The sequence below is a fragment of the Oncorhynchus kisutch genome, linkage group LG3 (assembly GCF_002021735.2).
Source record: "Oncorhynchus kisutch isolate 150728-3 linkage group LG3, Okis_V2, whole genome shotgun sequence".
NCBI lineage: Eukaryota > Metazoa > Chordata > Actinopteri > Salmoniformes > Salmonidae > Oncorhynchus > Oncorhynchus kisutch.
Window position 1 is genome coordinate 13,978,912 of NC_034176.2, and position 22,437 is coordinate 14,001,348.

The window sequence follows — 22,437 nt, forward strand, 5'->3', positions numbered from 1 at the left end:
CATTCTTATTTTCAATGACGGCCTAGGAACAGTGGGTTAACTGCCTGTTCAGGGGCAGAACAACAGATTTTGTACCTTGTCAGCTCAGGGATTTGAACTTGCAACCTTTTGGTTACTAGTCCAATGCTCTAACCACTAGGCTACCCTGTTGCCCCGTTAAATGGCGATTTGAGGCTGGTAACTCTATGAACTTATCCTCTGCAGTTGAGGTAACTCTGGGTCTTCCTTTCCTGTGGCGGTCCTCATGAGAGCCAGTTACGTCATAGCGCTTGATGGTTTTTGCGACTGCACTTGAAGAAAGTTCTTGACATTTTCCGTATTGACTGACCTTCATGTCTTAAAGTAATGATGGACTGTCATTTCTCTCTGCTTATTTGAGCTGTTCTTGTCATAATATGGACTTGGTCTATTACCAAATACGGCTATCTTCAAGATACCACCTCTACCTTGTCACAACACAACTGATTGGCTCAAACGCATTAAGAAGGAAATACATTCCACAAATTAACTTTTAACAAGGCACACCTAATTATTCAAATGCATTCCAGTTGACTACCTCATGAAGCTGGTTGAGAGAATGCCAAGAGTGTGCAAAGCTGTCATCAAGTCAAAGGGTGGCAACTATATTTAGATTTGTTTAACACTTGTTTGTTAACTACATGATTCCATATGTGTTATTTCATAGTTTTGATGTCTTCACTATTATTCTACAATGTAGAAAACAGTCAAATAAAGAAAAACCCTTGAACGTGTAGGTGTGTCCAAACTTTTGACCAGTACTGTACATACAGCTGATAGACATACATTCAACATATTGATTTTGAGATGTAACAATAAGCTTCTAATGTTATCATGAAACATATATTTATGTTGTATTATCGAGAAAACAGAGACCTCGCCAAGGCCCATGGCAGAATGGTGTATATGTTCTGGTAGTTGGTATGCATCATGTCCTAACTCTCACCAGACTTCAGACAAACGTCACAGACAGAGACAGGGAACACCAAGATCAGTCGATAGACACACACAGTCATCTCAAAGTGACCGGGTCTTTGATACAAAGCAATCGGGTTCCTCTCAAGGTTCCCTTCTCTCTCAAGGGGGATCTTTTTCATATTGTCCCCCTAATTTTACATGTAGGGGGTTGTAGCCTGGGTCAGTCTGTTCATTCCGTATCAAATGACTTTCAGTTGTGTCGTTTCTCCGTTTCTGTTAGTGTGAAAATTGAGGTTTTTCTATCTCTCTCTGCATCACGCCACTCAACCCGACAATGTCTCCAAAACAGATGTCAAACAATCCATACAGAGTCCATTATTTAAAAAGAGAAAGACTAATAAGATCACCTGTACAGCTTTGACTGTTTCTTGAAGCTGTGCCCTTCTACCTCCTCCCTCCACATTAGCCACTCATACATTTTGTTGACTCAGTGCCTTGAATATGACCCTGTCAGAGGCCTTCTGTGTTGTAGACCAATCACAGAGGTACAATAAACTCAGAGACACAGAAAAGGGAGGAAGGAAAGTAGATGGCAAAATAAACATGATTCTCTCTCCAGTGGTCTGCTCCTGTCTGCATGGTTCTTTTAAACTCAGGCCTCATTACATACAGCAGGGCAGGGGCAGGGGGAGAGAGGGGGAGAGAGGGGGAGACAGAGGGAGGGGGGAGAGAGAGGGGGGTAGAGGGAGGTGAGAGAAAGTGAGGGTAGAGGGATAGAGGGAGAGGGGGGGGTAGAGGGAGGTGAGAGAAAGTGAGGGTAGAGGGATAGAGGGAGAGGGGGGGGTAGAGAGAGGTGAGAGAAAGTGAGGGTAGAGGGATAGAGGGAGAGGGGGGGGGTAGAGGGAGGTGAGAGAAAGTGAGGGTAGAGGGATAGAGGGAGAAGTGGGGGGGGGGGTAGAGGGAGGTGAGAGAAAGTGAGGGTAGAGGGATAGAGGGAGAGGGGGGGGCAGGGGGAGGTGAGAGAAAGTGAGGGTAGAGGGATAGAGGGAGAGGGGGGGGTAGAGGGAGGTGAGAGAAAGTGAGGGTAGAGGGATAGAGGGAGAGGGGGGGGCAGGGGGAGGTGAGAGAAAGTGAGGGTAGAGGGATAGAGGGAGAGGGGGGGGTAGAGGGAGGTGAGAGAAAGTGAGGGTAGAGGGATAGAGGGAGAGGGGGGGGCAGGGGGAGCTTATAAATAAGAGTAAGATACATCCAATACATGACACAAGCGGCACAATGATTTGTGACAATATGTGTAGTGGTGGAGTGTGTTAGTATTACGGTCATTTTCCAGGAATCCCAGTTGGAAATCCCTCCTGATTCCAGGAATCCCAGTTGGAAATCCCTCCTGATTCCAGGAATCCCAGTTGGAAATCCCTCCTGATTCCAGGAATCTTCCAACTGGGATTTCAGGAAAACTAGGGTTATTTATGGAAAGTTGAATGTTGAAACCCTAGTTAGTACAGAGGAAGAAGAAGATGAAAGGCTGGTTAGGCTGGGAGGAGAGGCTGATGACGGCAGCCAACGTGTTTCCTGAACATAGACACAGCATCTCAATACATGCCTAAAAATCACTTAACTACTCAGCGACTAGATACTAAACTTATATTTTTCTACCTAACACTTAAGATATAGATGAATATTTCACCAATAAACAGTATCAACCGTTCTTCAAACATTCTACAAATAAAAATGAGGTCCATGTTCCTTGAATACCGTAACATCCCTCCAACACACAATCACCTCTGTCTGGTTGTATCTAAAAGCCGTCCATGTCTATGGTGTTCTCAGAGAGGTGGATGGTGACAGAACAATAAGAGCCAAGCGACTGCCGGGTCAGCGATTTTCACAAGGTCGTGTCAGTCTAGAGCGAGCTTGGCACCTGTATGATCCAGACGATAGTTTGCCCCGAAGATGAGCAACGTGACAGGAGTTTGTCAGGTCAGAGTTAGTTTCTGGTTCCCCACCGCTTACCCTAGCTATTTCCTGCTACGCTGGGCTTCTCTAACGCTAGGCCACGCTAACGCTAGGCTCCTCTAAAGCTGGGCTTCTCTAACGCTAGGCCACGCTAATGCTAGGCTCCTCTAACGCTAGGCCACGCTAACGTTAGGCTCCTCTAAAGCTAGGCTCCTCTAACGCTAGGCTCCTCTAACGCTAGGCTCCTCTAACGCTAGGCTCCTCTAACGCTGGGCTTCTCTAACGCTAGGCCACGCTAACGCTAGGCTCCTCTAACGCTAGGCCACGCTAACGTTAGGCTCCTCTAACGCTAGGCTCCTCTAACACTAGGCTCCTCTAACACTAGGCTCCTCTAACACTAGGCTCCTCTAACACTAGGCTCCTCTAACACTAGGCTCCTCTAACGCTAGGCCACGCTAATGCTAGGCCCCTCTAACGCTAGGCTCCTCTAACGCTAGGCTCCTCTAATGCTAGGCTCCTCTAATGCTAGGCCATGCTAACGCTAGGCTCCTCTAACGCTAGGCTCCTCTAATGCTAGGTTCCTCTAACGATAGGCTTCTCTAAAGCTAGGCTCCACTAACGCTAGGCTCCTCTAACGCTAGGCCACGCTAACGCTAGGCTCCTCTAACGCTAGGCCCCTCTAACGCTAGGCTCCTCTAATGCTAGGCTCCTCTAACGCTAGGCCACGCTAATGCTAGGCTCCTCTAACGCTAGGCTCCTCTAACGCTAGGCTCCTCTAACGCTAGGCTTCTCTAAAGCTAGGCTCCACTAACGCTAGACCACGCTAACGTCAGAAAAGACAAACAAGCCAAAAATACGCCCTTCCTCTGATCTTTCGATGAGCCAGCAGACACCCCCCCCGACCCCTGAAAAATGTCAAGCTGAAAAAACAGAGGAAGTGAGGAGATGAGGCGGGATGCGTTTCCTCTGGAAGTGTAACTCAACAGATAAACATCCATCAGACGGATGGACGGGGGCCTGTAGGCCGGGCGGAGGTGTCGACATGCAGAGGTGTTTGATGGTCAGCAGTGCCGTATCGGAGGCTTTACACTGTGCTCATCTCATCACAGGGCTCATCTCCGCAACACACACACTACATCATCCATTTCTTTCTACAGGCTTGTAGGAATCACTGGCAGTCTTGAGTTCAGGTAAAACATACTAGACTTTTCTTAAATCTCTATATTTGACACTTTTGGTTTGAGCAATTCATACATCCACATTGCATCAATTCTTTGTTAGCTACTTAGTTTTATTTCAATTTTGTTGAATTGGAAAAAAAATCACAAAATAAAAAATAACTACAGTGTGTTATCACTGTTGTGTGACTCTAAGCCTGACTAGAGCGGGCCTGCCCAGCTCTGCCTCTCTCTCTCTCCTGGCTATCTGCTCTGTGACTGCAGCCCAGCAGTGGTGAGTCAGACCCTGGAAAGGCCCCAGCCCCCTGCCCTTCTCCAGCCCCTCTCCCCAGCCCCCTTGGCCCTTCCCCAGCCCCTATCCCACTCTCCCCAGCCCCTCTCCCCAGCCCCCTTGCCCCTCTCCCCAGCCCCTCGCCCCAGCCCCCCTAGCACTCCCCCCAGCCCCCTGCCTCTCTCCCCAGCCCCCCTGCCCCCCACCCCCCCTAGCCCTCCTCCCAGCCCCCCTGCCCCTCTCCCCAGCCCCCCTATCCCTCTTGCCAGCCCCCCTAGCCCTCCCCCAGCCTCCCTAGCCCTCTCTCCTGCCCTAGCCCCCTGCCCCTCTCCCCAGCCCCCCTAGCCCTCTCCCCAGCCCCTCTAGCCCTCTCCCCAGCCCCCCAGCCCCCTGCCCCTCTCCCCAGCCCCCCTAGCCCTCACCCCAGCCCCCCTAGCCCTCTCCCCAGCCCTCCCCAGGCCCCCTAGCCCTCCCCCAGCCCCTCTCCCCAGCCCCCCTAGCCCTCTCCTCAGCCCCCCTAGCCCTCTCCCCAGCCCCCAGCCCCTCTCCCCAGCCCCCCTAGCCCCTCTCCCCAGCCCCCCTATCCCTCTCCCCAGCCCCCCTAGCCCTCTCCCCAGCCCCCAGCCCCTCTCCCCAGCCCCCCTAGCCCCTCTCCCCAGCCCCCTAGCCCTCTCCCCAGTCCCCAGCCCCTCTCTCCAGCCCCCCTAGCCCTCACTCCAGCCCCCTGCCCCTCTCCCCAGCCCCCAGGCACACAGAGAAGCTTTCCAGCAGGAGATTTGTTCCACTTTATCTGCATATTTAGGCAGTTTTCAACATGCTCCTAACTGATAAAATGATGCCAGTCTGTCAGGCCGCTGCCAGCTCTGGAGCAGTGACCTTCTAGGGGAAGATTCCTTTTGAAAGAGGGAATGAAAATGAAAAAGAGAGAGAGGGAGAAAAGCTAGCCAGGCTAACAGGGAACCGGTCCAGGGTTTATCACGTTAAAAACAATAAACAGAGATGGTAGCAAACACCCCTCACACTAAACAGCCCCTCAGTGGGGCATTGCCATGCTGGTACCAATGTTGCTTCACAGATGATTAGCACCAACAGAAAGACAGACAGGCCTGTCTCCAGGTCCTTTTGCCAAACACCAAAACCTGCATGGAGAACACCTATGCAACAACAGCACCACACATGGAGAGACAGGGAAGAGAATGAGAGACAGAGACAGAGACAGAGACAGAGACAGAGAGAGAGAGAGAGAGAGAGAGAGACAGAGACAGAGACAGAGACAGAGACAGAGAGAGAGAGAGAGAGACAGAGAGAGAGAGAGATCAGTGGGATGGAATGAAAGGGAGACTCATCCTTCAGTCCCGCCAGTGACTCCCTCCTCACTGCCTGACAGCTCTGTCACTCAAACCAAAACATCTGAAGGACAGCCAATGGCATGCCTTGGTTTGCCTTCAGACGTCTTAGTGTCTGTCTGATCAGGCGCCATTCACCATAGTGTCCCAGTAGCCGGAGGCTTCCCGGGCTCCAGGAGAGTGCAGTTAGCTCTTGGTGTGGTATGCTGTCTCTGTGTGTGTGTGTGTGTGTGTGTGTGTGTGTGTATGTGTGTGTGTGTGTGTGTGAGAGAGAGGTTAGTGACAACGAGGAAACAGAAGTCTGTTGATGAACACATTGTGGTTAGCCATTATCTCCTCAGAGCAGAGCAATCGCCTACCATAGTAGCATGCATGCATGCACACACGCAAACACACACACACACACACACACACACACACACACACACACACACACACACACACACACACACACACACACACACACACACACACACACACACACACACACACTCCCCGTCGTGACAGCTGAATTATGGACAAGGATATGGATGGGAGGGATAGAGGGATGAATTGAGAAGCATTCCCTCAGCAGAGAAAAAGCTGGGTCATGGTACTTTGACACCCTTCCCTCCACCTCTGTCACCTCTGGCTGCTCTCTTGTGACTCACAGCACAATGGTGGTGCCTCGCTCCCTGTCAAGCCACCAAGGACACAAAGACAATCAAATCAACCTTTGACACGAGACCAGAGCGACTAGCAACCAAAGACTTGCTGAGCTGGACGCAACTTTACACTCACTCTCTCTCATTATCACCGATGTAAAAGTCATTAAGACCAATGCTCAATCAAATATGCCCGGAATAAGACAAGTCCTGATAACTGTGACATACAGAACCAGTCAAAAGTTTGGACACACCTACTCATTCAAGGGTTTTTCTTTATTTGTACTATTTTCTACATTGTAGAATAATAGTAAAGACATCAGGACTATGAAATAACACAATGTAGTAACCAAATCAAATCAAAATATTTTTATGTTTGAGATTCTTCAAAGTAGCCACCCTTTGTCTTGATGACAGCTTTACACACTCTTGGAATTCTCTCAACCAGCTTCATGAGGTATACATTTCAATTAACAGGTGTGCCTTGTTAAAAGTTCATTTGTGGAATTTCATTCCTTCCTAATGTGTTTGAGCCAATCGACTGTACTGTGAAAAGGTAGAGGTGGTATACAGAAGAAAGCCTTACTTGGTAAAAGACCAAGTCTATAATATGGCAAGCAGCTCAAATAAAAAACCTGTCCTTTGGTCTGATGAGTCCTTTTTTGGTTCCTACTGCCGTGTCTTTGAGAGATGCAGAGTAGCTGAATGGATGATCTCCACATGTGTAGTTCCCACCGTGAATCACAGAGGAGTGATGGTGTGGGGGTGCTTTGCTGGTGACAATGACTGTGATTTATTTAGAATTCAAGGCACACTTAACCAGCATCGCTACCACAGCCTTCTGCAGTGATACTCCATCCCATCTGGTTTGCTCTTAGTGGGGCTATCATTTTTTCAACAGGAAAATGACCCCAACACACCTCCAGGCTGTGTAAGGACTATTTGACCAAGAAGGAGAGTGATGGAATGCTGCACCAGATGACCTGGCCTCCACAATCAACCAACCTCAACCCAATTGAGATGGTTTGGGATGAGTTAAACCGCAGAGTGAAGGAAAAGCAAACATTTTTTTGGTTACTACATGATTCCATAGTTTTGATGTCGTCACTATTATTCTACAATGTTGAAAATAGTAAAAAAAAAAAAAAACTGGATTGTGAAGGTGTGTCCAAACATTGGACTGGTACTGTATAACAGTGGTTAAGTCCTGGAGCCTCATTGTTTACAGACAGATTATTTCACTTATAATTCACTGTATCACAATTCCAGTGGGTCAGAAGTTTACATACACTAAGTTGACTGTGCCTTTAAACAGCTTGTAAATTCCAGAAAATTATGTCATGGCTTTAGAAGCTTCTGATAGGCTAATTGACATAATTTGAGTCAATTGGAGGTGTACCTGTGGATGTATTTCAAGGCCTACCTTCAAACTCAGTGCCTCTTTGCTTGACATCATGGGAAAATCAAAAGAAATCGGAAAACAAATTGTAGATCCCCACAAGTCTGGTTCATCCTGGTTCATCCTTATTCATCCAAACGCCTGAAGGTACCACGTTCATCTGTACAAACAATAGTATGCAAGTACAAACACCATGGGACCATGCAGCCGTCATAACACTCAAGAAGGAGACGTGTTCTGTCTCCTAGAGATAAATGTACTTTGGTGCGAAAAGTGCAAATCATTCCCAGAACAACAGCAAAGGACCTTGTGAAGATGCTGGACGAAACAGTATCTATATCCACAGTAAAACTAGTTCTATATCAACATAACCTGAAAGGCTGCTCAGCAAGGAAGAAGCCACTGCTCCAAAACCACCATTAAAAAGCCAGACTACGGTTTGCAACTGTACATGGGGACAAAGTTCGTACTTTTTGGAGAAATGTCCTCTGGTCTGATGAAACAAAAATAGAACTGTTCAGCATTAATGACCATTGTTATGTTTGGAGGAAAAAGGGGGAGGCTTGCAAGCCGAAGAACACCATCCCAACCGTGAAGCACGGGGGTGGCAGCATCATGTTGTGGGGGTGCTTTGCTGCAGGAGGGGCTGGTGCACTTCACAAAATAGATGGCATCACGAGGAACGAAAATTATGTGGATATATTGAAGCAACATCTCAAGACATCAGTCAGGAATATAAAGCTTGGTCGCAAATGGGTCTTCCAAATGGAAAAATGACCCCAAGCATACTTCCAGAGTTGTGGCAAAATGGCTTAAGGACAACAAAGTCAAGGTATTGTAGTGGCCATCACAAAACCTGACCTCAATCCTATAGAAAATGTGTGGGCAGAACTTAAAAAGCGTGTGCGAGCAAGGAGGCCTACAAACCTGACTCAGTTACACCAGCTCTGTCAGGAGGAATGGGCCAATATTCACCCAACTTATTGTGGGAAGCTTGTGGAAGGCTACCCGAAACATTTGACCAAAGTTCAACAATTTAAAGGCAATGCTACCAAATACTAATTGAGTGTATGTAAACTTCTGACCCACTGGGAATGTGATGAAAGAAATAAAAGCTGACATAAATAATTCTCTCTCCTATTATACTGACATCTCACATTCTTAAAATAAAGTGGTGATCCTAACTGACCTAAGATAGGGAATTTTTACTTGAATTAAATGCCAGGAATTGTGAAACCTGAGTTTAAATGTATTTGGCTGAGGTGTATGTACATTTCCGACTTCAACTGTATATAGAGAGATAAAGATAGACAGAGAGATATAGATTAATAGAGATATATATATAGAGAGAGATACAAAAAACATATACAGAGATTGAGAGAGAGGGAGAGATGAATCCACTGTCACACAAACTACCTGCAGAGAGGCGAGGGCAGTCTGGTAGCATGGGCTCCACCGGTGTGTCCAGGGGCTCGGGGCTTGACACCCAGTTCCGGCAGTGCTGTGGGGGGAGGAGGTGGTGAAGAGAGGAGAGACGGGGGAAGGAGACAGGAACAAGCAATTAAAAGCCCTGTGACACACTGCTCAGACTAGTCAGATTTTGTTTGTGATGGCGAGTCGGGACGCCCCAGGGGGGTGTCTACGCAGCCTGGTGACCCATAACCCCTCAACACCCCCCTCCGCCAGTCCACAGCCTTACACTTAGAGACAGCAGAGGAGCGCTTCTTCAGACATATCTTTATCCCTTCCCTCGTCTTCACCCTTCTACATGTGGAATGCTGCTTTATGCATTGTGTGTGTGTGTGTGTGTGTGTGTGTGTGTGTGTGTGTGTGTGTGTGTGTGTGTGTGTGTGTGTGTGTGTGTGTGTGTGTGTGTGTGTGTGTGTGTGTGTGTGATGATTCCGACTGACAGTGTGTGTTATGTCCAGTGGGTTGATGGTGCAGTGTGGTATGTGTTAGTTTGACGGGTGTGGAGGAGGGAGAGGGAGGATGAAGAGAAGGAGGAATGCATGGAGAAGACGTTCCTGAGATAAGATACAAGTGAAATAGAAGAAACAGAAATGCAAAGGGGATTAGGCTGGCCTCCTGACCAATCACTGAGATTAGGCTGGCCTCCTGACCAATCACTGAGATTAGGCTGGCCTCCTGACCAATCACAGCTTATCTGATCTTGTTTACTTTTTCCTCGACCCGCCTGATAGCCAATACAGTGCTTGTGTGTGTGGGGGTGTGTTTGTGTGTGTTTTGGGAGAGGGTCCCATCCTTGAACCCTCCTCCATCGCCACCCCCCCCCTCCACACCCCAGTGATCACGCTCTCCCCAGGTCCTGCTTCTTTCGGACAGAGAGGGAGCTGACTGGGCCGATCAGGGAGGCCAGTGAACCCCACACCCCCCCACCTTGCCTAGATCCCTGGGTATCCTCACACTGCCTCCCACCCACACCCTTCCTCAACCTGTCCTCCCACTCCGACCCCCCCCCCTCCCCCCTGAGCCCTCTGCCACCCAAGGGTCACTATGCCCCCACCCGGGACCCACCCGCATCATCTGGACACTCCTTTGTGTGTGTGTGTGTGTGCGAGAGAGGGAGAGAGAAAGAAACTGTGTATGTGTGTGTGTGACTGTTGTGTGTGTGTCAGCACATGCGTTCTCCAGCGAAATTACACATTTATATGGTGAAGAGGCCGGCCCGGTCGGTCGGTATGCTCTTTGTTTTCTCTCGGTTGTCTTCTTATCTCCGGGGCGGAAATTTTCACATTTTTATACTACCATGCAGATTTTCCTCAGGTGTAGCCCTCACTGGTAGCCCTCAGGTGTAGCCCTCAGCGGTAGCCCTCAGGTGTAGCCCTCAGCGGTAGCCCTCAGGTGTAGCCCTCAGCGGTAGCCCTCAGGTGTAGCCCTCAGCGGTAGCCCTCAGGTGTAGCCCTCAGCGGTAGCCCTCAGGTGTAGCCCTCAGCGGTAGCCCTCAGCGGTAGCCCTCATGTGTAGCCCTCAGGTGTAGCCCTCAGGTGTAGCCCTCAGCGGTAGCCCTCAGGTGTAGCCCTCAGGTGTAGCCCTCAGGTGTAGCCCCCAGGTGTAGCCCTCAGCGGTAGCCCTCAGGTGTAGCCCTCAGGTGTAGCCCCCAGGTGTAGCCCTTACTGGTAGCCCTCAGGTGTAGCCCTCAGCGGTAGCCCTCATGTGTAGCCCTCATGTGTAGCCCTCAGGTGTAGCCCTCAGGTGTAGCCCTCAGGTGTAGCCCTCACTGGTAGCCCTCAGGTGTAGCCCTCAGGTGTAGCCCTCACTGGTAGCCCTCAGGTGTAGCCGTCACTGGTAGCCCTCACTGGTAGCCCTCAGGTGTAGCCCTCAGCGGTAGCCCTCAGGTGTAGCCCTCAGCGGTAGCCCTAAGGTGTAGCCCTCAGCGGTAGCCCTCATGTGTAGCCCTCAGTGGTAGCCCTCATGTGTAGCCCTCAGGTGTAGAACTCAGGTGTAGCCCTCAGGTGTAGCCCCCAGGTGTAGCCCTCACTGGTAGCCCTCAGGTGTAGCCCTCACTGGTAGCCCTCAGCGGTAGCCCTCAGCGGTAGCCCTCATGTGTAGCCCTCAGTGGTAGCCCTCATGTGTAGCCCTCAGGTGTAGCCCTCAGGTGTAGCCCTCAGGTGTAGCCCTCAGGTGTAGCCCTCAGGTGTAGCCCCCAGGTGTAGCCCTCACTGGTAGCCCTCACTGGTAGCCCTCAGGTGTAGCCCTCACTGGTAGCCCTCAGGTGTAGCCCTCACTGGTAGCCCTCAGGTGTAGCCCTCAACTCTCTGTGTTTGTTTCCAACTCTATGACAACAACTTAATGTAAACTTCACGTTCATTTCAGAGTCATGCACCTGTAGTGAGGATCAATCCACCTTATTCATGTCTGTAGGCAACAAATACACACATCATTCTGATGAGGAAGTAAGGAAAAAAAACTGCATTTGTACGTATATTGATGGGGATATAGCTATAAGGGTCAGAGGGCAATTTTTTTTACAGACAGACAGACAGACAGACAGACTCATTGTATCTCCCTAATTCATTCCATCTGGAAGAAGAAGGTGTGCTTTGAGTGGGGGGAGGCATTTCAAAGGCCGCCCTCCCGCTCCCTGCCAATGGAGGAGCAGGGGCCGGCGTTTCAACAGATTTGTCAAGGCAACCCCAACGTTGTGGGAACAGAGAGAGCAGGCTGAGTTTCGGTCAGATACAGGCTAGCACACTGCATGGGATTAGAGGGACTTGGACAAAACGATGCCACTTCCAATTCTCTCAGACATTATTACTATCAATACTTCATGCCAGGACGCCAATCCATGGCAACATTGAACTGAATGAGACACCACAAACATAAACAGGTCACCCTGGTTTGTCTGCGCTGGTTTGTGTGTGTGTTTGTGTGTGTGTATGTGTGTGTGTGTGTGCACGGCAAAAAGTGAAATCTAAGCATCAAGCTATTTTTTTGTTAAAATAAGCTAAATTATCTGCCAACGACGTAAAATAATTTAGCTTAGTACTATTTAAAAATATATATATTATCACTCAATATAAAATATCTAGGCATGCTTAGATTTCACTTTGTGTGTGTGTGTTTGAAATGCTTTGTCTTAGACTGAAATATGCTTGAAAAAAGGAAAGGAGAGGAGGAGAGGAGGAGAGGAGGAGAGGAGGAGAGGAGAGGAGGAGAAGATTACATACACATACACACGCTGCAGATTTTTCACGCAAACTCATTCAGTCCCACCATTATTAATCAGAAACATATGGCTCCGAAATCCCACAATCCTTTTGGAGCCTGGCGGCAGAAACCGGTGGCCGGCCGGGACTTAACGGGATGCTAACAGTGCTCCTAATGGCGCACTGTTATGATTTCAAAGTGTAAACGGCAGACAGGTGTTACTGGGAAAGAGGTCCTACCTGTGCAACACTTTTAAGCCTCCCATCAGGCCTATAATGAGCCACCTGCTCTGGGCTACAGCCTGCAGTAAAGCCTGCCTCCCACTGCGCTCACTGACTAGCCCACTTAACCAGCACAAACATACTGTACGTGTGTGTGTACCTGCCACGGCTGCTATAGCATGGCTAACAGTATGGAGACCAAACGCTGCTTTGACAGTAGGCTACACTACAGCTTTACAGATACAGTGATACACACAGGTCCTGGAAGTGCTGACAATATATAGCCTGTATGTCCCCCGACCCATCTTAACACATACACACACGCTCACACGCTCACACGACCGATCCTACATAAACATGCTGATGCATTGCCCACCAAGTGAGCCCTGTAGCGAGCCCATCTCCTCCCAAACCCCTGTAGCTTGTCGCATCAAGACTCACACACATACAGTATATCCAAACCTTCTCAAACCCCAGACACCAAACATCACTACTCAGACATCCTTTAACTGCCTGAGACCCCTGACTTGTTCCCTGTGGGCCAGCTCCCACTACTGTTTGACTTGTTCCCTGTGGGCCAGCTCCCACTACTGTTTGACTTGTTCCCTGTGGGCCAGCTCCCACTACTGTTTGACTTGTTCCCTGTGGGCCAGCTCCCACTACTGTTTGACTTGTTCCCTGTGGGCCAGCTCCCACTACTGTTTGACTTGTTCCCTGTGGGCCAGCTCCCACTACTGTTTGACTTGTTCCCTGTGGGCCAGCTCCCACTACTGTTTGACTTGTTCCCTGTGGGCCAGCTCCCACTACTGTTTGACTTGTTCCCTGTGGGCCAGCTCCCACTACTGTTTGACTTGTTCCCTGTGGGCCAGCTCCCACTACTGTTTGTGTAATCTCAGTGGATTATGATGCTTTATTCATGGCAGTGCCATCCTTTGCGTGTGTGTGACCAGCACAGTGACAAGAGACACCTTGGGCTGTGACAGGCTGCCAGCTGCACACCTCTCTGTCCTCTTCCCTCTGTTCCCCCTCTACATGTCTCTACCTCTATCCTCTTCCTTCTGTTCCCCCTCTACCTCTATCCTCTTCCCTCTGTTCCCTCTCTATATGTCCCTACCTCTGTCCTCTTCCCTCTGTTCCCTCTCTACATGTCTCTACCTCTATCCTCTTCCCTCTGTTCCCTCTCTACATGTCTCTACCTCTGTCCTCTTCCCTCTGTTCCCTCTCTACATGTCTCTACCTCTATCCTCTTCCTTCTGTTCCCCCTCTACCTCTATCCTCTTCCCTCTGTTCCCTCTCTACCTCTATCCTCTTCCTTCTGTTCCCCCTCTACCTCTATCCTCTTCCCTCTGTTCCCTCTCTACATGTCTCTACCTCTATCCTCTTCCTCCTCTACCTCTATCCTCTTCCCTCTGTTCCCCCTCTACCTCTATCCTCTTCCCTCTGTTCCCTCTCTACATGTCTCTACCTCTATCCTCTTCCCTCTGTTCCCCCTCTACATGTCTCTACCTCTATCCTCTTCCCTCTGTTCCCCCTCTACATGTCTCTACCTCTATCCTCTTCCCTCTGTTCCCCCTCTACATGTCTCTACCTCTATCCTCTTCCCTCTGTTCCCTCTCTACATGTCTCTACCTCTATCCTCTTCCCTCTGTACCCTCTCTACATGTCTCTACCTCTGTCCTCTTCCATCTGTTCCCTCTCTATATGTCTCTACCTCTATCCTCTCCCCTCTGTTTCCCCTCTACATGTCTTTACCTCTGTCCTCTTCCCTCTGTTCCCCCTCTACATGTCTCTACCTCTATCCTCTTCCCTCTGTTCCCCCTCTACATGTCTCTACCTCTGTCCTCTTCCCTCTGTTCCCCCTCTACATGTCTCTACCTCTATCCTCTTCCCTCTGTTCCCTCTCTACATGTCTCTACCTCTATCCTCTTCCCTCTGTTCCCCCTCTACATGTCTCTACCTCTATCCTCTTCCCTCTGTTCCCCTCTACATGTCTCTACCTCTATCCTCTTCCCTCTGTTCCCTCTCTACATGTCTCTACCTCTATCCTCTTCCCTCTGTTCCCCCTCTACATGTCTCTACCTCTATCCTCTTCCCTCTGTTCCCTCTCTACATGTCTCCTACCTCGATCCTCTTCCCTCTGTTCCCCCTCTACATGTCTCTACCTCTATCCTCTTCCCTCTGTTCCCCCTCTACATGTCTCTACCTCTATCCTCTTCCCTCTGTTCCCCCTCTACATGTCTCTACCTCTATCCTCTTCCCTCTCTACATGTCTCTACCTCTATCCTCTTCCCTCTGTTCCCTCTCTACATGTCTCTACCTCTATCCTCTTCCCTCTGTTCCCTCTCTACATGTCTCTACCTCTATCCTCTTCCCTCTGTTCCCTCTCTACATGTCTACCTCTGTCCTCTTCCCTTTGTTCCCCCTCTACATGTCTCTACCTCTATCCTCTTCCCTCTGTTCCCCCTCTACATGTCTCTACCTCTATCCTCTTCCCTCTGTTCCCCCTCTACATGTCTCTACCTCTATCCTCTTCCCTCTCTACATGTCTCTACCTCTATCCTCTTCCCTCTGTTCCCTCTCTACATGTCTTTACCTCTGTCCTCTTCCCTCTGTTCCCCCTCTACATGTCTGTACCTCTATCCTCTTCTCTCTGTTCCCCTTTTTACTCCTCAGCTGCCCTTCCTGGAACAAAGTTCTCTTGTTTTTCTATCTTTGACCCTTCCTCTACACCCCCCCCCTCTCTCTCTCCTCCTCCCCCCCTCTCTCCTCCTTCTCTCCACCCCTTATCTCTCTCTCTCTCTCTCCCTTCATCTTTTTTCATCCTTGTCACTCCCCATCTCTATGGGCTTACTATAATTGAAGGTTTCTCTCCAGAGTGTTCTCTCCCTCTCTGCTGCGTGACGTCATCTGCCCGTTGTCTGACACATTAGCTCTATATCACCTCTCCCAGCGTGTGCTGATCTCTAAATCCCACTCTCCACTCCACTCTCAGCTCCCTCCACCCCTGACCCCACGACCCACAGAGGGTGGGGATTACCTACGACCGACAGGAGGGGAGCGCAATGCCGGTGGTGGGGGCTTCTCTAAAACACGCACGCACTCACACCTGCTGGGAGGGGAGCCAAGACCGCGCTACACCAGGGGAGCTACCACTGAACCTGAATAACACTGTGTGTGTGTGAGAGAGGTAGAGATATTTTTGTAATCTTACAGTGTTGTAAGGTCACCTGATTGAGGTATAGCCACAACAGAGCTGAGCGAAACACCAGGAGAGTGTTGAGCGAAACACCAGGAGAGAGTGGGAGAAATAGAGGATCAGAGGAGAGGTCCAGGATAAGTTACTTCAACAGAAACACATAGAGACTGTAGCATGGCTCTCAGTGGCAGGGCTCTCAGTGACACGGCTCTCAGTGGCACGGCTCTCAGTGACACGGCTCTCAGTGGCACGGCTCTCAGTGGCACGGCTCTCAGTGGCACGGCTCTCAGTGACACGGCTCTCAGTGGCACGGCTCTCAGTGGCACGGCTCTCAGTGGCACGGCTCTCAGTGACACGGCTCTCAGTGGCACGGCTCTCAGTGGCACGGCTCTCAATGGCACGGCTCTCAGTGACACGGCTCTCAGTGGCACGGCTCTCAGTGGCACGGCTCTCAGTGACACGGCTCTCAGTGGCACGGCTCTCAGTGGCACGGCTCTCAATGGCACGGCTCTCAGTGGCACGGCTCTCCAGTGACACGGCTCTCAGTGGCACGGCTCTCAGTGGCACGGCTCTCAATGACACGGCTCTCAGTGACACGGCTCTCAGTGGCACGGCTCTCAGTGACACGGCTCTCAGTGACACGGCTCTCAATGACACAGCTCTCAGTGACTGACTACTGTTGATAGAGGACCCATAGCCTCAAATGTAATTACTAGGACAGATTAGGTTTAGGAATAAATCAAATCCCCACATTGACCCTGTCCTTGTTAACCAGCAGCCTCCCAGACACCATTCTGACACCATGCTGTCTGTCTGAGAGAGTGGACCTATGTGTGTGTGTGTCTGTGAACATGAGGTGTGTGTGTGTGTGTCTGCCTGTATTTGTGCGAGCGAGCATGTCTCAGTAGCTACTGTACCTGTCCTTCTAAGCAGAAGCTCTTTGTCTCAGCAGGCCTACCGGTGGAGGGAGAGGTACGGGTTAACAACAAGAGAGTGACTTCTCTCCTCTCTCTCCTTCATGGTGATGGAAGTAGGAGGCTATTACAGATGTATTGTTCTGGGTAATCATCACAAATAGAACACACTTAACATTCCAATTACGCACCATCTCCACCATTCCTCCAATGAATCAGAAATAGGAAATCTAGCAAGAAGAAGGCCAACACAACCTTGAAGCCCAAAACCTTTAGAACACCACCCACTAAGGAACACACATGCACACGCACGCACGTGACACAGTTATAGACGGAGGAAAAAAGACAAGAAGAACAAAAGGATAGAATATTAATAAAAAGAAGGTGAAATCTATTAAAAAAGGTGACATGAAGGAGAGATCTATAGAAAAAGGTGACACACGGAGGAGAGATCTATAGAAAAAGGTGACATGAAGGAGAGATCTATAGAAAAAGGTGACATATGAAGGAGAGATCTATAGAAAAAGGTGACATATGCGATGCCTGGCCAGTGTGATGGCGAGGTGTGTGTGACCGTGTGTGTGTGTGTGCTGGTATATGTGTGTGACTGTGTGTGTGTGTGTGTGCTGGTATATGTGTGTGACTGTGTGTGTGCTGGTATATGTGTGTGACTGTGTGTGTGTGTGTGTGTGTGTGTGTGTGTGTGTGTGTGTGTGTGTGTGTGTGTGTGTGTGTGTGTGTGTGTGTGTGTGTGCTGGTATATGTGTGTGACTGTGTGTGTGCTGGTATATGTGTGTGTGTGTGACATTTGCATCTCTCGCTTCCCTGTAGTCCTGGCGGTGGCTGTGGCTCTCATCTGTATGTGCATACTGAGTGAGCCCAGGTGCTGTCTATGGCAGAGGTCACACCAGAAAGGGCGAGAGCTAAAATGAAGCGACCCACGCAAAACACAGACACACCGGAGAAGGACAATTGTCTGGCTTATTTATTGACATCTGTCAGCAACAGAAAAGAAAAACAAGGAGGTGAGGGTTGGAGGGATCAGGAAAAACCGCCAAACAACTGGCTTGTAGTTGGACATGTGGTGCTACCGTAGCCTGTGCGCTGCTCTGCTCTCTAACATAGGAAATAGGATGTGTGTGGTTATAGCAAATATGGAATCTGAGAATAATACAACGTGTTTGGCTACATATTGCCTCGTGCTGTCACTGTGGTCCAGCCAATGAAAGTGATTTAACATTGGTGTGCGTGTGTGTATATGTGTATGTGTGTGTGTGTGTGTGTATGTATGTGTGTGTGTCATCTCACCTGCTGCAGCCACTCCTGGATGCTCTTGCTGGCATCCTGGTGCCAGATGTTGTGGACGGAGTCGGTCATGGCCACGGCACACACCCTGTCCTTTACCTGAGCTTCTCTCTGACACATCTGAGACAGAGAGAGACAGAGGCCGAGAGAGAGAGAGAGGGAGGGAGAGAGATACAGAGAGAGATACAGAGAGAGAGTGAGAGAGAGAAATACAGAGAGGGAGAGAGAGAGATACAGAGATACAGAGAGAGAGAGCGAGATACAGAGAGAGAGAGATACAGAGATACAGAGATACAGAGAGAGAGAGATACAGAGATACAGAGAGAGAGAGAGAGAGAGATACAGAGAGAGAGAGAGCGAGAGATACAGAGAGAGAGATACAGAGAGAGAGAGAGAGAGAGAGAGCGAGAGATACAGAGAGAGAGATACAGAGAGAGAGAGAGAGAGAGAGAGATACAGAGAGGGAGAGATACAGAGAGAGAGATACAGAGAGAGAGAGGGGGAGAGAGAGAGAGAGAAACACTGTTTACTGTTAATTTGTATTGTTTATTTCACTTTATATATTCACTTTATATATTATCTACCTCACTTGCTTTGGCAATGTTAACACATGTTTCCCATGCCAATAAAGCCCTTGAATTGAATTGAGAGAGAGAGAGACAGGGAGAGAGACAGGGAGAGAGACAGATGGACAATTTAGAGATTGATTAAAATGATGTAACAGTAGAATGGACTCCAATGATACAACAGTAGCATTGACTCCAGGGATGTACCAGTAGCATTGAATCCAGGAATGTAACAGTAGCATTGACTCCAATGATGTAACAGTAGCATTGACTCTAGTGATGTAACAGTACAATTGACTCCAGTGATGTAACAGTACAATTGACTCCAGTGATATAACATTAGCATTGACTCCAGTGATATAAAAGTAGCATTGACTCCAGTGATGTAACAGTAGCATTGACTCCAGTGATGTAACAGTAGCATTGACTCCAGTGATGTAACAGTAGCATTGACTCCAGTGATGTAACAGTAGCATTGACTCCAGTGATGTAACAGTAGCATTGACTCCAGTGATGTAACAGCAGCATTGACTTCAGTGATGTAACAGCAGCATTGACTCCAGTGATGTAACAGCAGCATTGACTCCAGTGATGTAACAGTAGCATTGACTCCAGTGATATAACAGTAGCACTGACTACAGTGATATAACAGCAGCATTGACTCCAGTGATATAACAGCAGCATTGACTCCAGTGATGTAACAGTAGCATTGACTCCAGTGATGTAACAGTAGCATTGACTCCAGTGATGTAACAGCAGCATTGACTCCAGTGATATAACAGCAGCATTGACTCCAGTGATGTAACAGTAGCATTGACTCCAGTGATGTAACAGCAGCATTGACTCCAGTGATATAACAGCAGCATTGACTCCAGTGATGTAACAGCAGCATTGACTCCAGTGATATAACAGCAGCATTGACTCCAGTGATATAACAGCAGCATTGACTCCAGTGATATAACAGTAGCATTGACTCCAGTGATGTAACAGCAGCATTGACTCCAGTGATGTAACAGCAGCATTGACTCCAGTGATGTAACAGCAGCATTGACTCCAGTGATGTAACAGCAGCATTGACTCCAGTGATATAACAGCAGCATTGACTACAGTGATGTAACAGCAGCATTGACTCCAGTGATGTAACAGTAGCATTGACTCCAGTGATGTAACAGCAGCATTGACTCCAGTGATATAACAGCAGCATTGACTCCAGTGATGTAACAGCAGCATTGACTCCAGTGATGTAACAGTAGCATTGACTCCAGTGATATAACAGTAGCATTGACTCCAGTGATGTAACAGCAGCATTGACTCCAGTGATGTAACAGTAGCATTGACTCCAGTGATGTAACAGTAGCACTGACTACAGTGATATAACAGCAGCATTGACTCCAGTGAAGAAACAGTAGCATTGACTCCAGTGATGTAACAGTAGCATTGACTCCAGTGATATAACAGTAGCATTGACTCCAGTGATGTAACAGTAGCATTGACTCCAGTGATGTAACAGTAGCATTGACTCCAGTGATGTAACAGTAGCATTGACTCCAGTGATGTAACAGTAGCATTGACTCCAGTGATATAACAGCAGCATTGACTCCAGTGATGTAACAGTAGCATTGACTCCAGTGATGTAACAGCAGCATTGACTCCAGTGATGTAACAGTAGCATTGACTCCAGTGATGTAACAGTAGCATTGACTCCAGTGATGTAACAGCAGCATTGACTCCAGTGATGTAACAGTAGCATTGACTCCAGTGATGTAACAGCAGCATTGACTCCAGTGATGTAACAGTAGCATTGACTCCAGTGATGTAACAGCAGCATTGACTCCAGTGATGTAACAGCAGCATTGACTCCAGTGATGTAACAGTAGCATTGACTCCAGTGATGTAACAGCAGCATTGACTCCAGTGATATAACATCAGCATTGACTCCAGTGATGTAACAGTAGCATTGACTCCAGTGATGTAACAGCAGCATTGACTCCAGTGATGTAACAGCAGCATTGACTCCAGTGATGTAACAGTAGCATTGACTCCAGTGATATAACATCAGCATTGACTCCAGTGATGTAACAGTAGCATTGACTCCAGTGATGTAACAGCAGCATTGACTCCAGTGATGTAACAGTAGCATTGACTCCAGTGATGTAACAGTAGCGTAACAGTTGTGTCTCACGTCCTTCAACATTAGAAACACACGGCTGATATAACAGTGCTATAATGAATCACAGAACAGCCACTACACTAGGGACAAAGAGTAGTAGTGGAACACAGACACTATTCATTAAAGAGAGTAGGAGTGCTGATCCAGGATATGTCCATATAACATTATTCATTATGATATTAAAGGCTAAACTGATCCTAGATCAGCCCTCCTACTGTGAGACACTTTGTGGATACAGACCCTGATGTGTGAGGGTAGGTGGGCCCAGTACACACTGGCAGACTGTACACTCCCTGTTAGACAAGGCTGATCTGTGTTTTACAGTGCGGGATGGAACATGAGCAGCACAGAGAGCCGTGTCATTGTCACGTCTGTGTGAAAGTCCTTCCTCCCCCCAACCAACCTCAAAGTCCCAATCTAATATCACAGTCGTCCGCTTGTCACAGTGGACTGTACGCCTGCCGCTCGCAACCTATTCCCTCCTGAATGTCAGCTTCGGAAGGAAAATGTCACACCATGGACTTATTATACCACAGAGCACTACAATAGCCCCTCCACCCTCAGGAGTAGTAGTAGCCATACGCAACCACTTTAAACAGGTTCCCTCAAGATTAACCAGGGAAGAATAGCGAACAGGTCTGGCAACAATAGGTTAACAATCACTTATACTGGAGCTATTTAGTCCAGCTGCCTACAGCTGTAGTCGGCTGTACATCAAAGTGACTGTGGGTTGGACTTTTAATACATCCTGGTAGGTCAGTTGAATTAAAGTGGGAGTGTATAGAGATAAATTAAACCTATTAGGGCACTAAGGAGTACTATATCACCCAACTGATAAGACTTCCTCAGGAACATCTTCCCCAGGATGAAGACAGGGAGGCTCTACACACAACTAGTAGTTAGACACACACACACACACACACACACACACACACACACACACACACACACACACACACACACACACACACACACACACACACACGTGGTTGAAAAGCTGGCAGAAAAGGGCCCGTATGAGCAGCAAAGTCAACCTTTTAAAACTGGAGGTGTCAGTCAAGGGCCTTTTTTCTGGAGCTAGCCAAAAGGGCTAATCCCTGAGTATGGGGTTCTCCAAGAGGCCAGGAGAAGGCGCAGGTTCCATGGAAAACACTGAGCACATGACCCTAACAACTAAGTCAAAACACCAAGGCTCCACAAAACTGACGGTGTTTTCACACTTTTCCAGAGAGAGAGAGAGAGAGAGAGAGAGAGAGCAAACGTTTGACCCTGTATTCATGCTTATATTCCCTTCAACTCTTGATGCAGAGGTATTCAGATAAAGTGTGTATTTACAATGACACAAACTGTATTTATATGCTATGGGTCACAAAACAGCCTTACATTAAGCCATTATTGGCCCACTAAATCACACTACACCTAAATCAACTCGTAGGCATCTTCACACACAACAACTGTTCTTCGCTGAGAGAAGTAGAGGACACAACATATTCAGCTGAACAGACCAATACTACTGCCTATAATCTCATGTGCGAGAAAGAACCAGAGGTTGTCTGATGCCATACTCACTGCCTGTCAGAGAGAGAGAGAGAGAGAGACAGAAAGATTGAGACAGAAAGGGTGAGAGAGAGGGAGAGAGAGACAGAAAGAGCGAGAGGGAGAGACAGAAA

General features: G+C 48.6%; 1 protein-coding gene across 1 annotated transcript in view; it reads right to left on the reverse strand.

Annotated features, from left to right (window-relative positions):
- The window catches only part of LOC109872521 (cotranscriptional regulator FAM172A homolog), a 363,856-nt gene that overhangs the window by 99,106 nt on the left and 242,313 nt on the right, over nt 1-22,437 (reverse strand). Inside the window, exons 9-10 of the mRNA XM_031817675.1 lie at nt 18,035-18,151; nt 9,144-9,228 (exon numbers count right to left, since the gene is read on the reverse strand). Of these exons, the coding sequence (XP_031673535.1) occupies nt 9,144-9,228; nt 18,035-18,151 (202 nt within the window). The remainder of the gene's footprint in view (nt 1-9,143; nt 9,229-18,034; nt 18,152-22,437) is intronic.